The following is a 24118-nucleotide window of genomic DNA, read 5'->3' as shown; positions in this document are numbered from 1 at the left end:
TTCTCTCGTCTCCTTTTATTTGCTTACTTTAATTTTTATGTTAATTTCTTGTTTGTTGTTATTGTACAAATTTTCCAATGTTGTGTTATTATTATTGAAAATTTACCATGGTTTGTTATTTCGTATACATTGTGGTATTTTAGTATCCTCATTTGAATATTCAATATGTGCAATAGTTTGTTAATTTTTACTTTATACACTTTTAGTCAATTTAATATATATATATAAAGATTATCTGAAAAGTGACGGATTTTTTTAGTAAATACCATAGATTCAAAGGGGATAAAAAATGTCATTTGCAATACAAAATTTATATGAAATATTTTAGAATAAACGTGCGACGCACGTTCCCTAGAGAGTATATAGTTAAAGATAGGAAGAGGGAACTTAATTAACTAATAAGTAGATGTAACTCTGTAGTTTAACCTCATGATCATTTCCTTGAACCCCACTTTGGTTATCACATTATTGTATTGTTGTTACGGTTCTTTTATTCTGAATGATTTGTAATGCTTCATCTTGTGAAGCTCCTAACTTAAAAGTTGAATTACCATTTTGCCCTTATTTATTCCTAAACCAAATTAAGTATTAATATATAATTAATTTAAAATTAAATAATCATATTTAAATACATGCATCTAGACACAGTGGTTCAAATTCTAATTATTTAAATACTAAGTAATAATTAGTGGCGGAGCCCCATGTAGTGAAGGAATGTCGACCGACACTCCTTTGTCGGAAATTTACATTATGTAGCTAGAATAAAAATATTTTTTATGCATATATATATTACATCTTGACACTCCTTGGCTTTTACACGATTTAATTTCTTTAGATTTTGACACCCCTTAGATAAAATTATATTGTATTATACTAAATACTAAAATAAGAAGGTGTAAAGTCAAACTTTGAATGACAAAAATATTTCATAGAAAATTATTAGAAATTATTTCATAGAAAATTGTTAGGAATTACTTTTAAAAAAAATAAAAATTCTCTATTCTTTCTCTATAATTAGTGTGATTAAATGGATCAAACTTGTTATCCTTTCTCTATAATTAGTATAATTAAATGTATTGAATTAATTTGTGAAAACAATCAACCTTTCCTCTCCCCCATGTCTAAGATCACTAACTTCTAAAAATTATCTTAAATAACTCTGCACCTTTTCATCTTATCATATAAATTTTTAGCTATATATATGTATCATGAAAAAGTAATTTTTCTTTATCACTTACCTCTTGTTGATGTGAATCATTAGGCAATTTTCATGTACTTTTTTTGTTTTAAATATTAATATTTGTTTGATCCTAACTAGAATGATATTTTGTATCATAGTTTTATCTTTATCAATTTAGATGGTTTTTTTTTGTTACTGGAGAAGGTATCATCAAGAACTTTACTCCTTATGTATTTCTTTTTACTATATATATGGTTATAATTAAAGTCTTAAGAAGGGTGTGAATGTTGTATTTGTTCTTATCTGTTTATTTTTTTTGTATTCTTTACCGATTTATACTTCTTTAATTTAATCTACTATGAAATTATGAATGTTATGTATATTTTTATTAGTGCTGAAATTACTAATTTATGACTTAAATTCATTTTTAAATGTACTTTTATAATATTTTTTTCTTTTATCCTTTCCTTACTGATATAGTTTCTTTAAGTAGATACATATGTGTGTACTTAGTATATGGAGCGTAATGAGAGATTATTAAGGATAAATCATATAAAAATATATTCATATTATTAGATGCTATAGTAATATTATTATTTTTTCATATTTCTTGCTTGATGGTCAATATAATATTCGATTATTATGAATTTTATTTAATGAATAAAATATAAATTGATAAAACTAATATTTTTAAATTCAACATTTTCTATATAATAACTGTATGGAATAAACGTGCAACACACGTTCCGAAAACTAGTATAGATAAATGTCACAAACAATTATACCCAACCAAATACTAAAAACAATCCAAAAAACCTTTATACGAAAAATATACTTCCATGAACCTTTTTATCTAAAGTAGACACTTAAATATAAATGAACTCGTGGACCAGAAAGAAAGATATCTAAAATCAGTCAGCCCTCAGAACAAACATAAGCTGCATGAACTCTTCCATGTCTGGTCTTGTTCTTAGCGAACACTGTTCCTAACAATTCTCAAAAAAGCTAGTGAACTGTTGTTTATTGCAGACGAAACCTTAGAATGCAGTTATCATTTTGCACTATGCACTAGATAGCAAGATTATCCTTGAGCAAACGAAGAAGTGAAATGCTGCCCTGAGTTCTGTTTTCACCAGAAGCTCCATTCTTTTCTGTCTTAGCTCCCTGCAGTAAATTTATGTCAAACATTACACGCATGGTTGTTTAAAAAAAACGAGCTAGATGTAGAAAATATAGTATCTCAAACCCAGGGAAAGGACAAAAATTGGCACACTAATTCGAACTGTTTTAAAACGGATACAGATAATGGTTGATAAAAGGAAAAGGAAAGAAATGACAACCACCAGAAATTCACCTTTGGTTTCTCATTCTCGTCCTTGAAGTTTATGCTGCCTATATCTTTTAATAAAATGGACGAAACTGGTAGAAGTCTCCTAGTCCTGCATAAAAATATTGCCGAATCACTAAGAAATAAACAAGCTGCATTACTAGGAGCTGGCATGAGAAAACTGAACATGTTACACACCTTTTTGGTTTATCTGCATTCTGAAATTTAGTGCCGGAACGATGTTTAGTAACCGCTTCAACTACATTGTTGTCACCATGGCCTACAACTTCCCCAGGCATTAACGGTGTTGATGGACCTAATAGTCTCTGAATTACATAGAAAAGAACCTATATTATCTATTTCTCAAGATATAACAGTCAGATGAAACACATGATGCTGAACCATGAGACAAAACAGTCATCAACTACGGAATTGAGTTTTCTTGTTCTACTAAATAATGATACATACTTGCATTCTGAGCATTAAACAGACAATTGTTTCTTGTAGCAATAAATAGAAGTACATCTAACAAGAATCAGTATTCATAAAAGATACATTTTTAATGGTACACCTCAACTCTTAATAAAGTGTTCCAATAAGACTTTTTTTGTTTAAATTTATCATTTTTTGGTCTGTTGTCATTCATCTATTACGTGGTTAACCACATAAAATATGTCATCTCCTTTTATTAGGCATATTCGCTTCAATAAATTGTAAACCCCGGGTGTTTTCTACTGAGGTTGATGCATAGATGACATATTTTATGTGGTTAACTTAATTACCGAATAGACAAATGGAAACACGTGTAAAAGTTTTTCTTTTCCAAAATTTGAACCGAAAGTATCTAATATTGAAAAACTTGATTAGGAGTTGAGGTGTGCAAATGGGAATATGACTTTTGAGTGTCTATATCTTTCCCCGGAAAGTTTAAAGAGTTGGCTATGTATTAAGCCTTTTTTTAATACATACACGAGAAAGATAAGCTACATCTTTTTGGAAGTTCACAATAAATACTGTAACAAACAAGGCCATGCTTAAACTACCAATAGCAACATCATTAGTTTCACATGAACTTCGGTAGGATGTCTGTAATCTGTTCCAGCGATTCAGCTTAAAATTTGAGTAATGCTAGTAACAAAGAACATGTTTCAAAATAAAAATGAAGGGTGCCAAATATCAATAAGATGCAAATTCATTCAAATAACCAACCCCTAAACTAATGTGGAACTAACTTGACAAGGATAAGATATAACAGCAAAACTATTGCACCTTTCTACTGAATTAGTGGTTGTTACACAGCAAAAAGACATCAAACCATGAACATTAACGTAACGAACTGTTATTCTTGAAGACCATAAATAACAGCTTGAGACATTGCATTGCTACCAGTAATGCATTTTAGGTTATACCTAAGCAGGAGTGATGAAAAGCATAAAGGATACAACATGTGAATTACTTGTGATAGAGGAGTTTATAATTAAGGTGATTATAGCATAACTGAACTAACCTTGTCCTCTCCATTGCATGTTTGATTCTTCCTCACCGGGGAAGAGCTCTTATTTTCAATGGTGAGCGATGAATTAGAAGAGCTGACAGTACATTCTGGAAATACTGAAATAGAAAGCTTGTGGTCCTCTTCCAATAGGCAGTTCTCATTTCTGTTTATGGAAGTTGCTTGGGAAGTGCTAACTACAGAATCTACAACAGAAAACAGAGATTGGTAATTAGTGCACTTAAACACAAAGGAGGATGAGACAGACAAACAGAAGAATGTTAAGAGATATGATACAGCTCAAAAAGAGCAGAAATAGCATCAGAAAGATTTTTATACAAGTATTCTATTGAAGATGAATAGAATCTTACTCTTACCAGAACTTCCCTTTCCTTGCTCGTACTCTTGATCAATGCAAGAGCATGACCCACTTAATATAGCAGCAGCTTTGCCGTTCCAATCTGCACTCTCTGCTTTCATTTCATTTGAAATCTTCAGATCTTCAACACCAGTAGCATCTCTAGTAGATCTTTCAAGCTGCTGAGCAGTCTATAACAGATTATGCTCAAAGTTGTAACTTCTAAAGAATATCATTCTGGGTTTTACATACCCAAATTTTCATTAAACAACTGATGAAAATATTTTTTGAGGTATTCAACTTCATTCCATGAATGACAACAAATACCTAATTATTTAGGATAACTGGCAGTCAAAAGTGTTCCATACAGAAAATACCTAAATATTGGAATTTTGCTATTGAGCAGTTTCGTTTTAATAGAAGTTCTTCTATCAGATGTCATTAATAAGCAAAAGTCCCCGTATCAAATTTATTCAATAAGAACCCAGACTACCTTTCTTTTAAACCTTTTGGGTGTTTGGTTTTTCCATTGCTTCAGACTTACAATCATCATAAATTTTCATTTCGAACATCAACTTGTGTCTGTCTTGGTCAAAGTCCAAGTCATAGTGCATGTAAGTGTCTTGATAAATCCACAGGTCGGGTACAAATAGATAGACAAGCCAAATTTCATCCACAAGAATTCCCATGCAAAGAAAAATTAGGCCAATTCATCTAGCAAGGAACCAATAACTCATGGTTGCACATCCATCTTCTTTCCAACCTCACTTAGACTGCATTACTACATGGTAAGATTTTTTTCTCCGTCTCAACCTCCTAATTTTTTTCATCCACCTAATTGTGTGTCCTTATCTTCTCCAAAAGAAGCCCATCTCAATCTAATCCCTTACATTTCTCTTCCTCCTGAATCCTTGTGCCACTTAATTCCCTACAACACAATTCTGAACCATCTCACACCCACTCCACGCAACTTCACCCCACCACCATGCAAAAACACCAAAACTATATAGCCTTAAGCCCTTAACCAAACCAAATTATCGGTTGGAGGAACCCAAATATATTTTCGAGCTAAGAAATTTCAAGAATGGTGTGACACTATGCAACAGGAATTGGATGCACTGCATCAAACTAAAACATGGAGTTTAGTGCCTGGACACACCCCCAGGGCGCTCTTGCTAGTTGGGCAGCTTACGCCCCTGGGAGTGGACTGGCTGGTTGGGCGGCCTAGATTGATTGTTACTCTTGCTAGTTGGGTTGGGAGTTGACTGGATATGGTGGTTATTTGGGTTGGGAGCCCAGTTTTCGGTTCGTGGTACTCTTCTCTAAGTAGACTTATGCCTCATTTGTTTTCATTAATATTAAGACATCTGAATCTGAATACATGTCTGAATATTAAGATTTGCATTAAGAGTCATGTATCTAGATCTGAATACACATTTGAATATTAAGATGTTCTCTCCAAATCCAAACCCTGAATGATTGTTATTTGTTTTCAATATCTGAATGTGCATATGAAATCAAATATTTCATTTTAATAAAATGTTATAAAAGATTCATTTCAACAAAAAATATTATGTTTTCATTTTTAAAAAATCAAAGTCATCAAGCAGAACATAAAAATCACAAATAAAAAGTATTTTATAGGCACAATATAATATCAAAAAGTTCAATAAGCATGATAAATACGAGTTGAAAAAAAATAAATAAGGTATCACATTATCAATACCTAACATATATTTTGACTAATTAGACTATTAGAGAAACTAAAGAATTCTTATCTTTATTCAAATAACTTTAATCTAATTCTCTAACTTGTGAACCTCTAACGTCATTCATGTTTTTTTGTAGTGGACACTTTCACAAATATACTAACACATGTACTGTATAACGACTCTTCCTATCCAAGTCCATCTAATTTTTCCATATATTCTTCAAATGAAGGTGCACTATTTTTTAATCAATAACTCTAGAGCAGTAATCAACTTCTCGTCAATTTACAATTCAGACGAATAAGTTTTTTTCTTACCCAATTTTTCCCCACCTGAAAGTAAAGATTGGGATGAGAATTATTGAGCTCCATTATTTTGGTCACCAACTAGTTCAACAACGATAATATATTAGTGTTATCTCACAAACAAATTTGATAATCAAAGAGTCTCAATAAAATTATTGGCTTATACAAAATTCTAATAAGAGACCTCAAATATGTATATATAGTTATTGTTTTTAATTATGAATAGTATTTTTTCACTCAAAAACCATTATGAATATAAATACACTAAAAATATTATTGAAACAAGTGTTTCAATACACCCCAAGAAAATTATGAATATAAAAAAAATACTTGTAAAGATTATGAAAACTTACTAGTTCAAGAGGAAAAAATTGGTATTTGATTGAGAAAGAGAGGAAGAAAGTTTGTACTTGTGAGAGCAAAAGTCATGCAAAGACTGAGAAAGACGATACAATTTTATAACTTATTAAATAAGGCTGAATAGTGTTAAAACTCTCTTGTAGATCTGATCCGTTCAGACCTTTTCAGGTCCATTAAGAGGCTTTTTGAAAAATAACAAATGGGCTGAATATGAATGATTCAGATCCAGACCTAAAAATCAAACACACTTCATGGACTGAATCTGAATAATTAAGAACCAAAATTCCAGATTCAATATGGGACGATTAAATATTTTTTCATTCATTCCCATCCAATCAAAAAAGACTTTTTTCGAATTTTTTTGAGTTTTAAGATTCAAACCACCATTAAGTGCAAACAAATGAGGCCTTAGCTATTATGTGTACATGTCAGGATTATGGGGGTCTGTTAAGGTTTTATGTAAACTTGCGCACAAGTGTACCTTTTGGGCTTACGGGGTCTAGTTAGGTTTAGATTAGGTAATCCTACATTTATGGTATGCTCAGGTCCTTTCTTTTCTTACTCGCTTTGGCCTCTATGAGTGTATAGATTCCATCTTTTTAGAGTGTTTGTACATTTCTTGCTTAGTCGGCCTGTGATGCCCACTGAAAAACTTTGTTTTGGTACTCATGCTACACTCTTCATCTTTTTCATGATGCCGGTCTTAGTACAGCTACCAACAGTGACCATTTGTGCCATCCTTTGCATCTTGTGGACATCGGAGATGAGGGTGAGCACTAGGCGTCCTGGATCAGCCTATCTCCTTCTATTATGTGTTAGCAAGTCTTTTGCCTCTGAGACGGCTTGTTGTGGTCCACTTTTGAGACTTGTATTTTTTCATATTTTGACAACTCTGTACTCGTGATTTCCAAGTTCGAAGAGGTTTTCTTTTATATGTAAAGCTTTTGGATTGATCTGCCTGTCTTTTTCTTATTGATAGTGTTATTTTTGTTTAGTTCTACCCTTGTACTCAATACTTGACGTTATAGGAACAGGTTGACTTACCTACTAGTGGGTAATAATAGGTCTCATCATGACTCGAGAAGTTGAGTCGTGACACATACTGGTTGATCTTTTGAGAATAACGAAATCTATTCAACAACTCCCTTTTGAAGTCTTTCCAAGTGAACATTGGTTGCCGAGATTCTATCCAATAAATACCAATTTAAGGTTTTTCCTTCCAAACAAACACATGTTGCCTTTAGTCTTTCAGCTTCAGAAATTTCATTTACTGCAAAATACCTTTCCACTTTGAAAATTCATCCTTAGGATCCTCTCCTAAAACTGATAGTTGTAGCTTCCGGGATTTCCTCTCACCATTTTCTCCAACCAAGTTGACAATGCTTCCCTTTTCTTGGTTCCCAATGGATCTGGTTTGAGAAAGGGATGCTTTTACTATCATGGTTCTCCCTTGTTTCTCGCAAGAGACTCTCTCAATTCTTAAAACCAATCAACCATCCTTCCAACAAATGTCAAATTAGACTTCTCTTGTTCGACTTGTCCCTCAATTCTTCTTACCATCCCTGAACGTTATTGCTCTAATAGCAAGTTGATAGACTTAACTATATAAATAGTAAATAAAGGAATAAATATTGTTGTTTCACACTAGATACGGGGATATTACAACAAGTCCAAAAAGAACAACCACTAGGACACTGCCAACACCATAAATTACATCCTAAGACATGAACGATTACATATCACAAACTTTCTAGACATTCAAGAGGCTAGAACTCTCCCAGCATTCCCTTTCCTTTCTTTGAACGCCCTCTTCTAACTACCTTGCCCCTTTTTCTACATAAACCACCCCGTAACTATCTCATGACGATTACTAAGTCTCTTAATTGTTTATTTTGGCCTCCTGGAATAAACTTTTATAACTTGAGGCACATCAATGCCCAATTAGCCATTAAATTTTCTATGGAACAACTGAAGGTATGTTGATCCTTCCAAGCCTGATCATGTATGTTAGCTTCCTAGCGCTCTCTATGACTTGAAACAAGCTCCTCGAGCTTGGCTTCAACGCTTTAACATATTTTTTGAGGGTCATGGTTCACTCCTCCAAGGTCGATACATCATTGTTTGTTTTTAATTTGAGGCCCATGAAAAATCTATATATTGTTTTATGTCGATGACATGGTGATTACATGTTTAGATTCCTTTAAGTTGTCATGGTTTCTCACCGAAACTAAGGAAATTTTTCCTGTCCACGACTTGGGTGCCTTGAATTATTTCCTTGGGATTGAGGTGAAAAGGGTATCAGACAACCTATTGTTGACAAAAAATAAATATGTGGCTGATCTATTGAAAGAGACAAGTAGTAAAGAATATAGGTCGTATATCACACTGATGACCGTGGCTACAATTTGGAGCAAGACAATGGATGAACTGTTGTCAAATTCTGAGCAATACTGTCAAATTGTATGTTCCCTGCAATACATGACCTTGACTCGTCTAGTGTTATCAAATGCAAAAATGTTTAAGGTTGTTAGGGCTTTAAGTCCAATTATATTGTGGGCTTTAATGAAAAAGGCACAAAGAAAGAAAAAAATACAAATATATATGTCTAGTCCAGGACTAATGATTATAAGCAAAAATGACAAATATGTGAACAAAGATATTGAAAAAAAATTACGACAATGTGAAATATCAATTGTCTAGTGTCATTTCTTCAGAAGATGCTCATTGGCAAGGGAAAGTATGCCTTAGAACATTGATGACGACAGAAAATCACAATAAGTGAGGCACTTAACACATTTTGAGCCTCGCTTCAGGGCTTAAACACGTTTTAAGCATGCCTTTGACAACACTAGACTTGCCCAGACATTGTATTTAGTGTCAACAAACTAGCTCAATTTATGGATTGTGCAACTAAGGTTCTTTGGCAAGCCGTGAAGTGTCTACTTCGCTATATACATGCCACGACCAACATTGGTTTGTTTATTTTCCAAGAATTCTACCTTGAAACTTCACCATTTTTTCAGATAGTGATTGGCTGGCTGGCCAGATGACCAGTGTTCTACTAATGGGTATCTTGTGTACCAAGGCAGCAATCTGATCTCTTGGTTGACAAAGAAAGAAACCACTGCTGCCCGAGCCTCAACAGAGAGTGAATACAAATCACTTACCAATGCCACAGCTGAAATCATGTGGGTAAGCTCTCTTCTTTGTGAACTTGGTATTTCACGTGTTGTCCCTACTATCATATGTTGTGATAACATCGGTGCAATTTAGTTGAGTGTGAATCCTATATTACATGCCCGGACCAAGCACATTGAATTAGACTATCCCTTTGTGTGAGAGAAAATCATGTTAGGTAGGCTTTCAATTCACTTCATTTCCAGTGCTGACCAAATCGTAGATATAATTACCAAACTGCTTGGACAACAGCTCATCTCTATGTATTTTAGCAAACTTCGTCTCTGTTTTATATTGGCAACAGTTTGAAGGGGGTGTTAGAGTAAAACAATATCATTATCTACTGGTCATTAATTATATTTGTATTCTTTGTAATTGTCTCTTGTACTTGTAATTATCCTCTGCCCTCTTAATTGTTATCCCCTGTAGTTGTCCCTTTTACTTTGTAAATTTGTATAAACTCATTAGTGTATAGGTCAGTAGAACAAAGGAGTTATTGTCATTCTTAAGTCTTATTATCATTCTCATTATTTTATAGATGTCCCCGAGTTAGGCTCTACCTGTCGAGTTATGCAAACCTCCCTCGGCAATTTCCTACCATCAGTTTTCACAAGATTTCTAGCCCATTTTAAATGGGTTTTGAGCTCTGATTCTTCTTCAGTAGCCACCACAGATGGAGAGGTACTCCAACCGCTTTAATCCATTTTCTTTCAACTGTAATGGAGTTCACTCCATTCTGGTCTTTTTCTAGAACCATTTCCCTGAATGATCTTCTCAGCCATGTATCTATTCGGAAATTTAAACAAGTCCCCCCATCCATCTCATAGATGTTACCCCCAAATACGTTTGTCCAAGTTGCAGGTGACCATCTCCTTATATCAGCAAGGGTGGGCCTAACCTTAGTTTCTTCGCCAAAGAAAGCCACTAAACATCCTCCACGGACATGATGGTAAGGGGAAGCAAATTACTAGCTGTTACACAGAAGACATCAAAAATACCCGAAGTAATTTTACTGTGTTATTTTTCTTAAAGAGAAACACAATAGTAGCTTGAGAACATTATATTGTTAGAAATTTAGGATTAATGCATTTTAGATTAAACATTAGCAGGAGCGATAATTAGCATAAGTATCCTTGTGAAATAAATAGAGATTAAACATGTGAATTACTTGTGATAGAGAAATTTATAACCAAGAGTGACTAATAGCATGACTGAACTGACCTTGTCCTCTTTGTTTTCTGTTTGGTCCTCACCCACTAGAAAAGAGCTGTTATTTTCAAAGGAGAGAGATGACTTAGCAGTGCTGATTGTACAACATTCTGGAAGTACTGAATCAAAAGGCGAATGGTCTTCTTCCAACAAGGTATCCATGTCTCTGTCTACGAAAGTCACTTGAAAAGTGCTGAGTTTAGAAACTTCACACATAGAACAGATATTAGTAATTAGTGCACTTGAGTCAAACATCAAAGACGATGAGACAAAACGAAATGAAGTTAAGAGGTATGGTACAGATCATAGGGAGAAGTAGTGTCAAATTTTTATACAACTACCATTGAATATGAATAGGATTAAGAAATTTATTATTACCAAAACTTTCCTCTTTTCGCCTGTACTCCTGATCAGTGGAAGAGCATGACCCACTTAACACAGCAGGTTCTTTGCCATTCCATTGTGGACTCGCTGCATTCAGTTCATTTGTGTTCTCCTGATCTTCAGCAGCAGTAGCATCTCCAGTTGAACTTTCAACCTGTTGAGCAGTCCATAACAAATTATACTTGTCAGTTTTGCTGAATGAATACTCTAAAATGGAGAGTTCTTCCATTAAATAGAAAGAATTCTGATTTATATGCCCAAAATTTTGTATACACCCCTTATATCTGTTATTCCTTATTGTTATATCTCTGAAAACATACTACATTAATCTCTGATATCTCCTACATATGGAAAGCAATTGATAACATATCACACAAATATTTAGAGCTATTACATAGATATGTGCACCTATTCAAATCTGTCCAACATGCTAACATTCCCCTCAAATTGATGTTGGTGGATCAAAGGCATCAATTTGCCTACCAGAAACTGATGAAGTTGTTAGAATAGAAATAGGTATATACAATCCTACTCAAATAGGAATAGGATTAGTATATAGTATCCTATTTAGCAAAAGGATCCTATTGTAGTGTCTACAAATAGGGTCTCCATAAAATAATGTAGATACAGCAGTGTTTTGGGAAGCGAGAAGCGGAAAAAAGCGACGAGGGCTTGCTTCACAGAAGCGAGAAGCGTGAAGCGAAGCGCGCGCTTTTTTTTTAAAAAGCGACATTTAGTATAAAAATAAAAAAATATTAAATAACTAAATAGAGGTAATATAGTCTTAGATTGAAAGAAATTACATAGGCAAAAATACTCATAAGTCATAACATATAAAGCAAAAAATCAAAAACATGATTAAATCACAAAGATTCAAACTCCTATTCTTCAACAAGGCTGCTAGACTGATCACAAAATAAAATTAAAAAAAAAAAGCAAAAGAATTGAAAAAAAAAAAACAGAGGAGGCAGCAGTCAGTAATTAGAAATAGAGCAGGCAGCAGAGATGAAGAAAAGAAGAGAAGAAGAAGAAGAAAAAACTAGAGTAGTCAAAACTCAGAGAGATGAAGAGATGAAGCACAGGCGAAGATTGTACATTTCAGGAGAAAAGAAACTCATAGAGATGAACTAATAAACATTAGCTAAAAAAGAGATGAACAAAAAGTTACATGCAGTCGCGGTTGAGGTTGAAGAGAGAGGCAGCCTCAGTCGAGATCGTCAGGAGAGAAAGAAGGGAAAGAAGTATTGTGAAAGAAGAGCCGCGACGAGAAAAGAAGGGAAAGAGTCGTGAGGAGAGAGAAGGTTATATTTCAGATTTTTTTTTAAAAAAAACCTAATTTTTTTAAAAAAAACCCTAATTGTCGCTTTTTTTTATAAAAAGCGCGCTTTATTGCGCTTTTGCCTTAGGGTCGCTTCTCGCTTCTTCATCTGAAGCGAGAGCTTTTTTCAGATCGCCTCGCCTCAAGATAAAAAAGCGCACAAGGGTCGCCGCGCTTTGAAGCGTGCTTTTCTGCGCTTTTCACAACACTGAGATACAGAAATCAATAATAAAATAGTAAATTACACATTCACCCCTATTAATTTACTTTTAAATGTATATTAATTTACAAAAAATCAAATAATTAATACATGTTAAATATATCACTGCCAAGTTTTTTCTTTTTTAGTCTTGTTAATTGCTTAATTACTTTTAATTTATTTTCTTAAATTCTTATTAATTATTTTTGGAATAAGAACTAAAAATTAGCTCACCAATGTATTGTAATATCTACATAACTAAATCCTGATAACTAATACCTACATAACTAATATGTGTATAACTAAAATCTGCATAACTAATAGGCATAATACATAAATATGCCTTTTAACTTGGTTTCGAATCAAATTTATGCCCTTCAACTTTGGGTGTGCAAAAGTAAAAACAAACTTGTATAAAATTGAAAAAATAGACACATGTCCTACATGTCATTTTTTGTCCTACATGGTGTCCTACGTGTATTTTGCCATGTAGGACACATGTATTTATTTATTTAAAAGTTGGATAGAAGTGTCTATTTGTGCATTATGAAAGTTGGAGGTCAAAGTTAAAATTTGAAGCCAAGTTTAGGGTCCAATATATGTATTATGCCTAACTAATATATGTACAAGTAATACCCACATTACTATACCTGCATAACTCTATCCATCAAACAAAAGACCCATGATTTCATAATGTCTTTCGAGATTGATATTTTTACTCCAAAAATATAAAAAGCTCAAGCTCTATTTAGCTCTTGGGCTTCCTCGGTTGAGTTGTGGTGCAGGGTCAAGGTGTTCAAGACCACTTACCGAATAATGTGTGTGGTAGATGAAAAGGCAAAGACTAGTGAGGAAAATGCAAAAGTCAAAGCACAATGCGAGAAGGTTGTTGCTCAATTATGTAGTCTCCTATGGCAATCTATTGATTCCAAGTTGATATCCTTGTTTCCCCCATTCCATACATGTTATTCCGTTTGGAAAAAGGCTCGTGCTTTATACATTTGTGACATATCTTGATTATCTGATGTGATATTTTGAATGACCAACTTAAAGAAACAAGAATATAATATGTCTACTTACTTTGAATAGGTACAGGCAGTCAGGAAGAAATTTAAACATAAATGTCAGCCACTATGAATGTGGAAACACAACAATAGCAGAGGCAGACGTTATTTCTAGTTCTTACACTTATTGATCCCTACTAACCATTATTTAGTGTGTGATCGCATATTAGCTAGTTCTGCAGTTCCTTAGGATTGATGATTTTTTCTCTCGTCTACTTCGTGTGGCCTCGCCTCCAAGTCACAAAGTAGTTTCATCACCCACCATTGACTCCTCTATTCTCGCGTCTTACATCATAGAAAAACGAGCATATCAATCTATGGAGAATCAATGATGATGAGGTCATTTTGGAAAATCTCGGTCCAAGTGTATTATTGTCATAAGCTTGGACACACTCATGAAATTTGTTATATTTTGCATGGCCCACCACCCAGTTATGGTACTATTGCTCTAAAGGAATATAATGAGCTCCTTCGAAATTGGGCATGTAAGCAGACATCAGCACAAGTAGCATCTGTTGATCATCCTAATCGACCATCAATAATATTCATATTGCTTAGACAAAATATGTGTTCCTTCAACATTGACCAAGCAAGCAAACATCTCAACAAGTAGCTTCAGTTGCTCAACTTGATGTTTCTGTAATGGGTAATTCTTTTGCTTGTGTTTCCAATTCTAGCAAATGAACTCAGGCACTCCTAATCACATTTTTTGGTAACAAATCACTCGTGTGATATCGTTTATTCTAGTGTTTTGGACGGCAGAAAGCAACAAAAGGTGGCAGGGACTGCCTCGCCTCGCCACGAGCCTTTTTGAAATGAGGCACCAATTAATACCAAAAATTAAAATATTTAATTGCATATATAAATATCCAAAATCTCAATAGCAATAACATATATTAGCAAATAATTCAATTCAAAAACTAATAGTAGATACTACTTACTAGATACTAAAAGTCTAGAACTTTAAAGACCCAATAATTCAAAAGACAATTGAATTCACTTATTGATGGACAATACTATAATAATTTCTATAAAACTATATTAAGTAGGGAACAAATAATTATAGAAGGATTAAATTTTTATATTTTTAAATAGAGACAGCAGTCAGCAGTGACAGTGAACAAAACAGAGCATAAAAAGCATAGCAGTGAGCAGCAGTCTCGGCCCGATTCACAATCCTGGGTTCAGCAACAAGAAGCTGAAGAATAGAAGAGAACTGAAGAGAAGAAAAGAAGAAAGAAGAGAAGAAGTCAAGAAGAGAGCTGAAGAAGAAGAAGAGGTCGAGATTCGAGAAAAACTTAAAAGAAGTAAAAAAAGAGGTCATACCTGACAGCAGACTCACGCGAAAGGAGAAGAAGATGATCGACTGGAGAAGAGGAGAAGAAGTCGCGACTGGAGACTGATGAAAGTTTGAAAAGAAAAACTAATTTTGACTAATATTATTAAGTCAGAGTATTGTACTACTATATCTATAAATAGGGCTCAATGTAATTAGAATTCATTAATATTTTCTGTTATATCTTGCACATGGCATTAGAGCTTGTACGATTCTTGTATAGAATCAAAGAGCTTTCTTTGGTATTCAAAATCAAGTTCTACACTCTTATTGTTTCCTAAGTCAACTCTCTTTCTCTTTCACTACGTATGTTTGGGAGCATATATTTTGTCTATATCATCACTCCAAGATATGACAAATTGGCTCCTCGTGCTCTTAAATGTGTCTTTTTCACCTAATAAAAAATGTGACATTCTTTATCCAAAAGGTGTTAAGGGGATACCGATGCTTTTCGCCTGACCTCTACTTTAGGCCTACTAATGTTACTTTCTTTGATAACCAACCCTAGATTGTAAACATCTCACAGAAGACGAGGGCATTCTATTAATTAAATAACAAGATTTAAGGACTGCATTGCCTAAAAAACACAGCCAGAAACATGGGATTCAAAAAGAAGAGTGCAAGTGGTCTCAGTGAGATGCCTATTTTGCCTTTATGCTTTTTCATTATGATGAGGGTTTGGTCAAGATGTTTGATGTATATCCTTAGTGAGTCATAAACTCCTGAAATTGAGAGGATAAGTACGAGAAGTATGAATAGAAACACCAAACTGATTTTGTATTTCAGCAGAACTTTTAAATAGAACCTAGAATGATCTTTCATTAAGAAAACGAAAGTGCATCTTGAATAATCATCAATGAAACTAGCAAAATACTAATTTTTTATTAATTTTACTAGGACCCTAAATATCATAATGAACTAACGAAAAAAAGACTTTGACGACCCTTATTACTTCGTAAAAATATAACACGGGTGTGCTTTCAAGGTTGACACAACTCACAATCTAATGTGGATAAACTAGACTAACAAGGCGCCATCTTTCGCAGCTTGGATAGACTCGGATGTCCTAAATGTTTGTGAATTAGGTCTGGAGGATCTGTAGTATAGCATGCTGTGAAGAAATTTGGAGAGTTAAGATAATAAAGACCTTGTGATACGTACTGCGGTCTTGCATGAGAAAAAAATCATCAAAAGATGTTATGCTACAATGTAGGGCACACGTCAAACAACTGACAAATGCAAGAATCAGGGACATAAAGAACAAAGTTTATAGTGGCAGAAGACTTGGGTTTGGCTTTTCCAACCTCAGTTGGTTTTGTTTGGATCTTATTAGCTAAAGTAATAGCAGGAGAGATTGTGAATAAACTAGTGTTGTGAAAGGCGCTCGCCTTTCGCCAAAGGCGAGGCGAGGCCCTCACGACTTTTCACAGTGTGGCGAGGCGAACTCAGAAAGTGACGTAAGGTGCCAATATGGCAGTGGTGGTGGCGATGGCGAGGCGGCGCCTTTTTTTAAAAAAAAAAAAATAAGGTCTGACTCAGTGTTTTGGACGGCGAGAGGCGACAAAAGGCGACAAGGGCCTGCCTCGCCACGAGGCGAGGCGAACGGCGAGGCGCTCGCCTTCAATTAATACCAAAAATTAAAATTTTTAATTGCACATACAAATATCCAAAATCTCAATAGCAATAATATATATTAACAAATATTAAAATTTAAAAACTAATAGTGAACAAAACACCGAGTGAGTGAACAACCCTGTTTCCTACCACACTGAAAACAGAGCACAGTAGTGCATGAAAAACAGAGAAGTGAAGAAGAAGAAAATAATAGAAGAATTAGAAGAGAAGAACTGAAGAAGAAGAAACGTACATGGCAACAGTCACGAAGCGGCGAAGGAGTAGTAGTCGCAAAGTTAGTTGAAGAAGAAGGTCGCAAAGTCAGTTGAAGGAGGAGATCGCAAAGTCGGTTTTTGCAAAAAGGAGGCAAACACGAAGGGTTCGCGACTGAGGAGAAGAGGAGGCAATCGCAAATCTGGAATGTTCCCAAAAAACCCTAATTTTGGCTTTTAATTATAAATCAGACCTTTAAAAAAAAGCTAAAAAATAAAAAGGCAGCGCCAGCCTTGTCGCAGAAAGTCACCAAAGAGCGCCATAAGGTCGCCATTTTCAACTCGTCTCGCCTCAAGGAAAATAGGTGAAAGTGCCTCGCCTTGCCTCGCCTTATGCCAAAGTCGAAAGGCAAGCGCCTTTCACAACACTGGTACAATCCTTTTCCAAGAAGGATTTATATACTAATTAGGATTCTATTATGTACTATTCGTGTTCCTGTTCCTATTTTCTAACAAAAGATAAGTATTAAAGGATCTAAAACTTGTTCTCCAAGATGAATCTTGCTTATTTACCTTATTGTAGTCATTGGACTGATGATCCTCCAAATCTTTTCTTTCAAATTCATCCACTTCTCTGAAGGAAACCTCACTTAAAATCCCTTTCCTACTGCTGCAGTTACTTCGCCAATCTCTCAATTCATACTCTAGTTTAGAGAATCTTGTTTTCTCGTTGGTTATATGATCTCTAGGAGTGCACGTTTCATTTTCAGCCACCTGTTACATGAAAATTACTGTTCAGTATAAACAAATATAGTTCTTAAATGGTAAAGCCCAAGAATGAACACATAAAGGTATTAGTTGGGAAACCTTGAACAAAGAGTATATAGTTAAGAAAATCACTACCTATCTACTTCAGAATCTCATCTCAACGTGAAATGGAAGAGAAGATCCAAACCAAAATTTATATGGTGGACAAGAAAAGGAAAGTATTAGCAATATAAAAATGATTCCGGCACATGTACCTCACAATCTAACGATTTTTTTCCTTCCCTACAGCAGCAATTACTTTGCCAATCCCTCAGTTGGTTCTCTAGTTCAGCAGATCTAGATTTTTCACTAGTTAAGCAATTCCTAAGGGTGCAGATTTCATTTTCTGCCACCTGTTACAAGAACACAACTACTCAGTATAACCAAATGTATGTAGTTCCTAATTGGTAAAGCCCAATAATGGAACCTTAAGTATATTAAAATCCAATAGTAGCAAGTTATACAAAAGTAATTGTAAGCGCATTATACCTCAAGTTTTTTCTTGTATTCTTTCAAGACTTTCCACAAAGCTTTACCAAAATTTTGCAGAATGTGATGATTTCTCTCTTTCCTTTCCAATTCAACCTGATCAACTCTGAGAATATTCCCCACATTTGCTTCTATAGAGATGATTTCCTCAGACTGAACACGAGCGTCTGTTAAGCTGACATCCTTCATTCCTTTCGCAGCCGCTTCTATCCAACAGAAGCAAACAATTTTAAACACAATCCTCTGCTGGAGGTACTTTGCAGTCCATTCTACAAATATGGAAAAGAGGAAAAATAGAGATCGGAGAATTGAACATTTTGATAACCTTTATTCAAAAGTTGAGGACATTCATCACTTCCTTGGTTGATCTGCATGAAGATAACAGTTGACATGAATAGATAATAACTATGAATTTTTTGAAGGCCGAAGTTGCTGGGTAAAGAAAACCTACACCTACAATTAGCAGAAGATTAGTTACCCCAAAGTTGTAGCTTGAATTTTTGTGAACAGTTCATGATATTTTTGGCACATCTTTTGTAGGATTGCCAGCCATAATAACTTTGGATACAGAACACAAAATAGCCCAATACATCACATAGTAATATATAAAACTTTGTTTGAGTCACTGTGCAGTTGATAATGTGGACAAGTTTGCATTCTCTTACAATGATAATATATTATTTAACTTTGTTTCCTAGTCTGTAATTAACAGTATTAATTTTGTCTCCTCATTTAATTTGATACTATCCATTTATATAGAAATAATTATTTTCTTTTCTCATTTGCACAATGAGATCAATATTATTAACAAATCTATCACCATGTAGTTTTAGTCTTTTATTTGTCTTTTCAGTTTTCAGCATATTCACTGATAGTTATGATTTTAAGTTCACTGCACCTCCTGGTTGTTGTGATTGTATTGTTTCTATTTATTAAATAATATTTTCTGTTTAACGATAATAGGTGAATGAACAATAAATAGACAAATTGGAAAGAGAATTGCAAAAGGAAACATATGAACATCATCTTAATGAAAGAGCACTGGATCAAAATATTGACTATTTCTTATAACAAAGAAATCCTGGAGGCCAATACCACAAAATTATGAATTCAGTGTATAATAGGCCAATCCCTCTATCCCTTCTCCACTTAATACTGAACTTTTGTCTCTAGAAAGGTTTGAACCTATGACAGCCCAACCCCCACACATCACGCGTCGCACTCCTCCCACTTGACCAAAACCCTGGAGGTAGAACAAGATATTGTTTCTAAGCAGAATGAATATTTAGTTAACTTGGTAATTTAAAGTTGTCACCCAAGAGATTGTCAAAAGATGTTTTCTTACAAGAGTCGCTTTAAAGCACAAAGATCAGAATGGTTTTTCTCTCTATGTTGAAGGTTCAAGGATAATCTTAAGAGACTAACTGAAACTGGTAATTCAGTAAGCAATCACCTCACACCAAAAACTGGATTAGACAATCACCTCACGCCAAGCCTCTGGTGAAACATGTACTTAAGCATAAAGTCTTGGGTGCAAGATGTAAAATAGAAAAATGGGACAAATAAGATACACCTCAGAATCTTCATTTTTGCTCAACTTCATTCTTTTAAGCTGCACATAGCTAGGTGTTCTTTGCACAGGCCTCTTATTGTGGTTTAAAATTCCATGTTCTTCAATGATATCAAACCTGCATCAACAGTTCCTTGTTCAAAAATTACTTCTAAATAATTAAAAAGCTCAATGCTAAAGCAATTGTTATAACAGCCGTCATACTTGATTTTTGTATATGGTGAAGCCTGCCTTAGCAGAAAAGAAGTATCAAGATAGTCTTCTTCCCCGGGTCTTACAGTTAGAAGCTGCAGCATGGACATAGAAAGCCACAAAGGACAATGTTAAGAAAATTGTGAAGCAGAAAAAATTGATGGACTTCCCATACTTTTAGCAGTTCATGACAGTTTTCAAATATCTAAACTGATTTCTGCAGGAGTAAATGCATACCAATGCCATCCGTTTCTTGCCTTCCAAATAATCTCGCAAGTATCTGGTCAACTATGCAAAATAAGAACCCAGAAAATTACTAAGGAAAATCAGATGAAGGATATTCTATCTGATAGAAAAATAGCTATCCAAAGCTGTGTATACAATATACCTATCCAACGAATAAAACCATTTTACAAACAGCCTCAACATTGACTTGGGGGCTGGGAATCAAAGACTTGAAGGAAGAAAATATACCAGTACAGAACATATCTAGCTTGAATATTAATCTCTAATAAACTGTGCAGTGACCTCGACACCAAATCTAGCATTACAATACATTTTTGTTCAAGTTATTTCTTAACATAAAATTGTCTGAAATATGACTTGACGCGAGACTCTAATAGATCACTGTGTGAAACATTTATTACACCTTCCTATGCATTTTATAGGGAACTGTGTTAGATAACATTGGATAGGAGCAAAATGATTTATTTCGACAAGTAGAAGCAAATATAAAAGTAACAAGCAGTGACTAGAGACCAATAAAATTTACTGGAAAGTGACGGAGAAGGATAAGAAAGTAAAACATTACCAAAGAGTTTTGAAAGTGCTTCCGCATAGGTTTCCTGGGGTTCTTCTGATGCTCCAGTAATGACTGCACAGAACTTCCAGTAGATGAATAAAAAAGAGTGGGATACCTCAATATTCATGAAAGGAAAGTCAGAAAACCAGATCGATGCTACATACCCTTAAGCATAGGCCAAACACCATTGATGTGTTGTTGATAAAATTACTTTCGAGCAGTCTAATCCCCTAGACATGAGTAATATTATCAGTGAGATGTTGCAAGCCAGAAAAATACATTAACCGCCAAACTTGCAACATAATATCTAAGGTTAAGAAAGATTGAAGAGTCACAATTTTCTTCAGGTGGTCTGAAGATCGAGGTCTAACCTAGTCTTGACATTAAAATCAAAGATACTAACAGAAAGGGATCTTTTAAAATTCCATAAAACAGCTTCTGTGTAATGATATGATTCAGTGGCCAAAGACAATCTGTACCTGATTACCAGTCTTCTTTTCCCTCTCAGCTCCAGCAAGGTCAACTATGGTCAGGACAGCACTGTTTGAGTTATCACCAACTTCTCCATTAACCTCCTTATATTCACAGCGGATGTTTATGATGCACTGTGAACGACTGCAATGATGTTAAAATTTTCATCATGATAAATACAATTGCAACATGACTGTAAACCTAAACTGTCCATCATGTACGTAAACTGGAAAATGATTCAAAACAAGATTTCGGTTTTCTGTCTTCTATTAATTCTTTCTTCAAATTCAATACCTACAATTTTAATTCTCGAGTTGTCCACTTCCCTTTGAATGATAAAATCCCAAATTGGGGATATCAAAAGAAAGGGAGTCTCAACAATTCTTTTATTGTGTATATAAATATGTAATTTGCCTCCGAAGATTAACGACGAAAGGTTGGTTTCCACAATTGAAAAGATCATTATCGTGAATGGTTCCATCAATCATTTCAAGTTTAAGAAGTACAAGAAGCACAGCTTTGTAAAGAAAAGTCACTTGAGCAAGAAAGCTAACCTTTGAAGAAAAGAAAACATATGTTCCCGGATATCATAGGGAGAGACACTAGCAACAGTGTCTCAAATATCACAAACCAGAGCATAAAGCAAAACAACAGCCACAGACCAACATAAGTTTTTATATCCAAAACTTACCTAGATTGATTGTTTGAATTTGTCATAGCTGTAGCACGCTTCAAAAGTCCAGACGCGATTAGAGATTCAGCTTGTAATGGATCATAAAGTATAGCCTGTTCAGAAGCACCAGAGCGCACACAATTATTTGATCTCTTTGAACCGCAGGAGTTATAGACTGGGGAAAAAATGTAACAAAGAGAAGCTATACAGCAATTCAAAGAACAACCTCTCGCATGCCTTTAATCGATGATTGATGGATAAACAAATCAGCCCCATCTTTAAGTAAATCAAATATCTTTTCAGATTTTCCTTTCTCAGAAGAGATCTCAAACATGGATAGATAAAATATCCTGCACGTGATAAATCATGGGCCAAAAAAGCAATTATTGAATGCATTTTATCCCACAATTAAGAATGCAATGACAGTTTTAAGAAAGTTCAAACCCCAAGGACAAGGAAATTGCTAAAATATATTGAAAATCCTTTAGAACACATTAGAAATGAAAGCACCTCTGTGACTGCATCTTGTTGTCTTCTTGTGATAAAATTCGACCAAGAGCCAAAGGCACCATACCAGGGTCCCTTCCACACCCAAAGATGGTATGAGTTTTCCCAGAACCACTTGGTCCCAATGCAGCCAACATGCCACTCCTACCGTTCAGAAGATCCTCAACTAAAGGACTCACCATTTTTTCATACACTTCCCTCTGCAACACAAATCGCAATATCTCAACCCCAAACTAGAGAATCCTGGATATATTTCAATTTAATACAAAAAAGTAATTTAGCATAAATGTAATATCTGGTTATCTAAAAATATAAACAAATAACCTGAGATGCTTCTGATGAGAAGACTTGTGAAAACCCTTGATAAACTTCTGATTTAATACGTTTGCCATCTTGTAAGCTCTGTGGGGGCGATACAGTTACAGAATGTGCATCGTTCACTGTCACACAGACTTCATTGCTCTTTTTGAGCTTCTTCGGCAACGCATTAGTCGACTTAGGGTTTTTGGGCCAAGTATTCTTTGTCTTCTTCATTTCGGAGACTTTTTTCAGTGTTTCTCGTTGAATGTTTAATGTTCGGATTCTCATAAATACCTTCAGATTCTCCGATGATGCCTCCGTAAGTTTTTTTTCAGGGACTTCCATGGACAGAATTTCTTCAATGGGGAACGAAGGGATATTTTGTGGCGGTGATGCTGAAGGCTGGAGAAGCGAAACGGGCGCGGTGGAGAACGGTGTTGCTCTTGCTTTCCGGTGAGGGTTCCGTCGAACGGCCGCCGTGTATGGACATGGTGAAGAGCCTTTAGTCTCCATTTTTTCTTCGATACTGTTAACAGTTCACTACTATTGTACTAATACATCAAAAAAGGGCGGAAATATTTGAATCAGATGAGCGGGTGCGGGTATCACTTTAAAAGAGGTTTGATTTTTTTTTAAACCTATAAGGCCTGTCCAATTCTATACTTTATTTTACTCTCAAATATAAAGGTTTTTATTTTTTCAGATAATTAATTTCTAATATAATTTTATATTTTATTCTCTAAAAAAGAATATTTTTCTCTTTTCTTAATATTATATTATTATTTTTATTTTATTTAAATCGTTTATTTCTTTTTTTCAATGATTACTTTATATAATTTTCGTGATAAAAATTTTATTTTTGTTATAAAATAAATAGCTAACAAATTAATAATAATAAACTAAATTAAGAACAAGAACAAACAAAGAGATAGTATAATAATGACATATGCCAAATTTCTCTTATTACTTTATATTTGAATACTACTATTTATAGTGTTAATTAGAAAGATGTAACTTGGCCACTATTTGCCTAAGTGTAAGATATGTTCACATGTCATTCACA

The 24118-nt window shown here is 34.5% G+C and overlaps 1 protein-coding gene across 8 annotated transcripts; it reads right to left on the bottom strand.

The window, feature by feature from the left end:
- Positions 1–1902: 1902 nt before the first annotated feature.
- On the bottom strand, positions 1903–23640 carry LOC107029081 (kinesin-like protein KIN-6). Of its 8 annotated transcripts, none has more exons than XM_015230384.2 (21): positions 23080–23638; positions 22759–22955; positions 22475–22598; positions 22267–22361; positions 21584–21719; positions 21269–21334; positions 21114–21176; positions 20540–20590; positions 20315–20397; positions 20114–20228; positions 18866–18908; positions 18541–18746; positions 18267–18404; positions 17818–18018; positions 11496–11655; positions 11130–11323; positions 4371–4548; positions 4015–4205; positions 2706–2833; positions 2535–2619; positions 1903–2344 (listed from the first exon to the last, which is right to left on the bottom strand). In XM_015230384.2, exons 1-21 carry the CDS (start codon positions 23566–23568, stop codon positions 2249–2251), a joined length of 3039 nt encoding a protein of 1012 aa, XP_015085870.1. In that variant the 5' UTR covers positions 23569–23638; the 3' UTR covers positions 1903–2248. The 8 variants fall into 8 exon arrangements, with proteins under 8 accessions (XP_015085870.1, XP_015085872.1, XP_015085873.1 ...); XM_015230386.2 differs by having other exon boundaries at positions 4371–4539; XM_015230387.2 differs by having other exon boundaries at positions 4371–4536.
- Positions 23641–24118: the final 478 nt, after the last annotated feature.

This window comes from Solanum pennellii, chromosome 8, assembly GCF_001406875.1.
Source record: "Solanum pennellii chromosome 8, SPENNV200".
Lineage (NCBI taxonomy): Eukaryota > Viridiplantae > Streptophyta > Magnoliopsida > Solanales > Solanaceae > Solanum > Solanum pennellii.
This window is presented reverse-complemented; position numbering and strand designations above follow the sequence as displayed.

What these genes read in the sequence shown, in the direction of transcription:
- LOC107029081 (XM_015230384.2), bottom strand. Translation starts at nt 23,568, where the DNA reads ATGGAGACTAAAGGCTCTTCACCATGTCCATACACGGCGGCCGTTCGA. An exon ending in TCTCATCAGAAGCATCTCAG is followed by an intron (nt 22,956 to 23,079) that starts GTTATTTGTTTA and finishes TTTGTGTTGCAG; the next exon opens with AGGGAAGTGTATGAAAAAAT. An exon ending in AATTCAAACAATCAATCTAG is followed by an intron (nt 21,720 to 22,266) that starts GTAAGTTTTGGA and finishes ACATCATTGCAG; the next exon opens with TCGTTCACAGTGCATCATAA.